General features: G+C 31.7%; 1 protein-coding gene across 1 annotated transcript; it reads left to right on the top strand.

The window, feature by feature from the left end:
• Positions 1-2,095: 2,095 nt before the first annotated feature.
• LOC122578816 (transcription factor MYB10-like) lies at positions 2,096-3,453 on the top strand. The gene is made up of 3 exons (XM_043750861.1): positions 2,096-2,298; positions 2,408-2,537; positions 2,665-3,453. Exons 1-3 carry the CDS (start codon positions 2,166-2,168, stop codon positions 3,248-3,250), a joined length of 849 nt encoding a protein of 282 aa, XP_043606796.1. The 5' UTR covers positions 2,096-2,165; the 3' UTR covers positions 3,251-3,453.
• Positions 3,454-3,779: the final 326 nt, after the last annotated feature.

Raw genomic sequence — 3,779 nt, 5'->3', positions numbered from 1 at the left:
TAACTAATTATTTAAACGTTTCATTTGAGTCATCTTATTTGATGATCTTATATGCAAATATATACTATATTATAAAAAGGAAAATGATTAATAGACTTAAACATGAACCTAAATATATGTCTAATGTTTTATATTTTTGACACATATCATATAAGTTTTCTTTCTCACAATCTTTATCATTCATCATGTAAGGTGTCATCATCTTATTATTAGGTTTATCTTTAAGAATACCAATTAGGCTTTTGATCAAATAGCTCCTTGTTGAAAATTACATGGAGGAATTGTCTAAAATATCTTTAATGATTAAACTACACTTTCAGTTCTTTATTATTTAAAATATATCCATTAACACTTTACATCAATTATCTTTATGTCAATTATCTACACCACTTGACGCCTTTTTTTACCACCAATAGTCGCCCCACCACCACACCTTCGCTTCCATGACTTTCATCGCATTACGCTTGTATCATGCTAGTATTAATAAACAAACATACTTTTGATCAATTAGATTAGATTCAATAAAACGTCTAATTTCAAATAGGGCATATTACCTGACAAACTTTTATAATTGGTCTGTGCTTCATAAAATATAAATAATTATAATTTACTACAATTATATCACAAAACAAACTTTGTTTACCCTTGCTAAGAATACATAATAAAACAACACTAAAAAAGAAACATACTTAGATTTTTTTTTTAATAACATGGTACAATGCTATCTTCAATGCTAAGAACGACTTTAGGCGTTTTTGAGCTGCCACATCATATCCTTACAAATCCTTATAAATATTTCAAATCCTATAATTTTATTTTCAACCATACAAATATCCTTACATATCCTTAGGCTATCTCCAATGAGGGTGCCTTTAGAAATCCTTTGCTGATGAAATTTGTCCAAAACTAAGAGATTTTTAAAGCATGTCCTTACCTAATATATTTTTGTTTTTAGTTGGAGGTGAAAAGGATATGTTAGGTAAGGACAAGTAAGGGCATGCCCTTAGGTAAGGACGTCCTTAAAAAATCTTAAGTTTGGACAAGCTTCAACAGCAAAAAATATCCAATAGCATCTAAGGGCACCCAAAGACACCCACATTGGAGATAGTCTAAGGATGTTTGTATGGTTGGAGATAAAATTATAGAAATTGAAGGATTTATAAGAATGTATAAAAATTTATAAGAATATGATGTGGCAGCTCAAGAACATCTAAACGTCTTTAGCATTAGATATAGCCTAATTCTCCTAATATTCCAACTCACTTAATTGTACCATTGGTCTTTGTGGTATTGCCAAATGCTCATTGGTTGTCCTTTTAGTTCTGAAATGTCATTTATGATCCTTTATACAGAGTAAACTATCATTGGTGGTCCTTTTCTTAACCATCTGTCTGTTGCTTTCGTTAAAATATTCTCACATGTCTTCTATACCTGAGAATAATAGTCTTTTATATAATTAAAAAAACTATCATGATCAAATCACAAGGACCATTCGTGCAATTAGCTTAATAAATATTAAAAAAAAAGGACCACCAGCATTAATACTACTTATAGAAAGATCGTAAATGAGAAACACTAATCCTTATAGATTTTAATTCTTTTTAAAGATAAACTTGGGTTAAGTAACTTACCTGCCTTTTTATATATCAGAAGAAACTCGTTATGCTATATTCCCCTCGATCCTGTCTGTAAAGTGTAAACTTGAACCAAGATCGACCATCCTCACAATTAACTCAAAGTTTTGTTATTTAGATTAATCAATATTCCAATCATTCTATTGGGAATTGAACACTATATATAATACTTTAAAAAAAGCTGCAACATAGAACGTATTTGGTGGTCCCTTTGATACATAGTTTAATAAAAAGGTGGCGACGGACCAAGCTACTTGGGTCCTTCATCGGTATATAAAATAACCAAATGATTTAATTCCACTTGATTATAGTTACTCCGTATGCAGACCCATTATTTATTTTAATTTAATTTAATTTTCCATGGGAAATTATAATATTCTAATGGAACACGTTTGGAATTCTAAGCTCTGGTATTATAAATAAGAGTGTAGTCGAGTCTATAAACTTGGTGACTCGCTTGCTTTACATATATTCCTTTCCAATAACATATATAGATACTATATATTTAGAGAGAGTTGAAAGAAGGAAAAAATGGTGAAGACGCCAAGTTTTGACAAAAATGGCGTGAAGAAAGGTGCGTGGAGTGAAGATGAAGACCACAAGCTAAGAGCCTACATCCAAAGATATGGCCATTGGAACTGGCGTTTACTTCCCAAGTTTGCCGGTATATTTAATTAGGGGATCCTAGCTTATATTTATATGTAGCCAGTTAAAATAAAATTATTGGAAAATTTTAACGAGCTGTTAGTATTGATATGATTTCTCTTGTTTAGGTTTGTCGAGAAGTGGCAAGAGTTGTAGGCTACGATGGGTGAATTATCTTCGTCCGAACATAAAACATGGGAATTTTACAAAAGAAGAAGAAGATATCATTCTCGAGTTACATAAAAAGCTTGGTAACAAGTAAGTTTAATTATTTGTTTTTCATTGGAATAATAAATTATATAGTTTAATAACTAAAGTGCGAAATTAACTAGTAACTAATTCTGTACTATGTGTTGGTAATATATTTTTGTATGTATATGTGTAGATGGTCAGAAATGTCTGCTTATTTGCCGGGGAGAAGTGACAATGAAATTAAAAATCGTTGGCACACACATTTAAAAAAACGAGCTCAAAAAGAAAACACCACCACCGAGGCGTTCGAAAATGAACATATTGGAACCCATGAACCTGATGATCATCATCAAGCTGCTAATAACATTATTATTAATAATAAAGAAAATGTGGTCCAAAACCCAGATGATTTAGAGCTCCAGAAAGACTTCGAAATGTTACTTGCAGAGTCACCATTGTACTCATCCACTTCAAGCTCAAACTTATCGTCATCGTGTAACTATTGGTTCAATAATGGCTTTGATCCCGCCGCAGCAGGATCAAGTAGTGATGATCACACACCACAATTGGCTGATTGCGCCCCAATCGATAACTTTTGGAATGAGCCCTTCTTATCAGACAGTGATAGCATCTTGTCAAGTGATCATAACTTGTTTTTACCTTCCGATTTAGCCGCCTACCAAGCTGCTTATCAAGATATGACGACCATGGCCGATGAGTTTTTGGGGTCTTCCTTGGATTCATATCTTCATGACTTCAATGACCAGTTCATTAATTAATACGAGTATTAAATATCTAGACTAATTAATTTGTGAGCTTTCTTATTAATTAATTGCTCATCTATCGATCGATCACTCATGTTATAATAAAATGTACGTTGTGATAGAGTATGTACGTAGCTAGCTAGTTGCCAGATGAGGGTGTAACTTATGAGATCCACTCCGAAATGTATTTGTTACAACTACTCATTAAATCTCTTCCATCTTTTTCTCGTGTAGAATATATACTTTTCACAACCAAAATCTCAATTATATATTTTTGGTTAATTAATTATTATTATTATTATATATGCCTATGGGTTAGTTTGAACCTATATATACATGCACTAATTAATTAAGAATCTCTTATGAGTCGCCATCCATGCAATATATAAGTCTTAATAATTCTAGCTACTAACGCATGGAGACTTAATTTAATTACTAGATCGAGAATATTGTTGGTGAACTTTATACATACATGGATACACATATAAATATATATATATATAGGGATAAGGGAATATAAGTCTGTTAGGCACCTAAGTTAGGT

Source organism: Erigeron canadensis, chromosome 8, assembly GCF_010389155.1.
Source record: "Erigeron canadensis isolate Cc75 chromosome 8, C_canadensis_v1, whole genome shotgun sequence".
Taxonomy (NCBI): domain Eukaryota; kingdom Viridiplantae; phylum Streptophyta; class Magnoliopsida; order Asterales; family Asteraceae; genus Erigeron; species Erigeron canadensis.
This window is presented reverse-complemented; position numbering and strand designations above follow the sequence as displayed.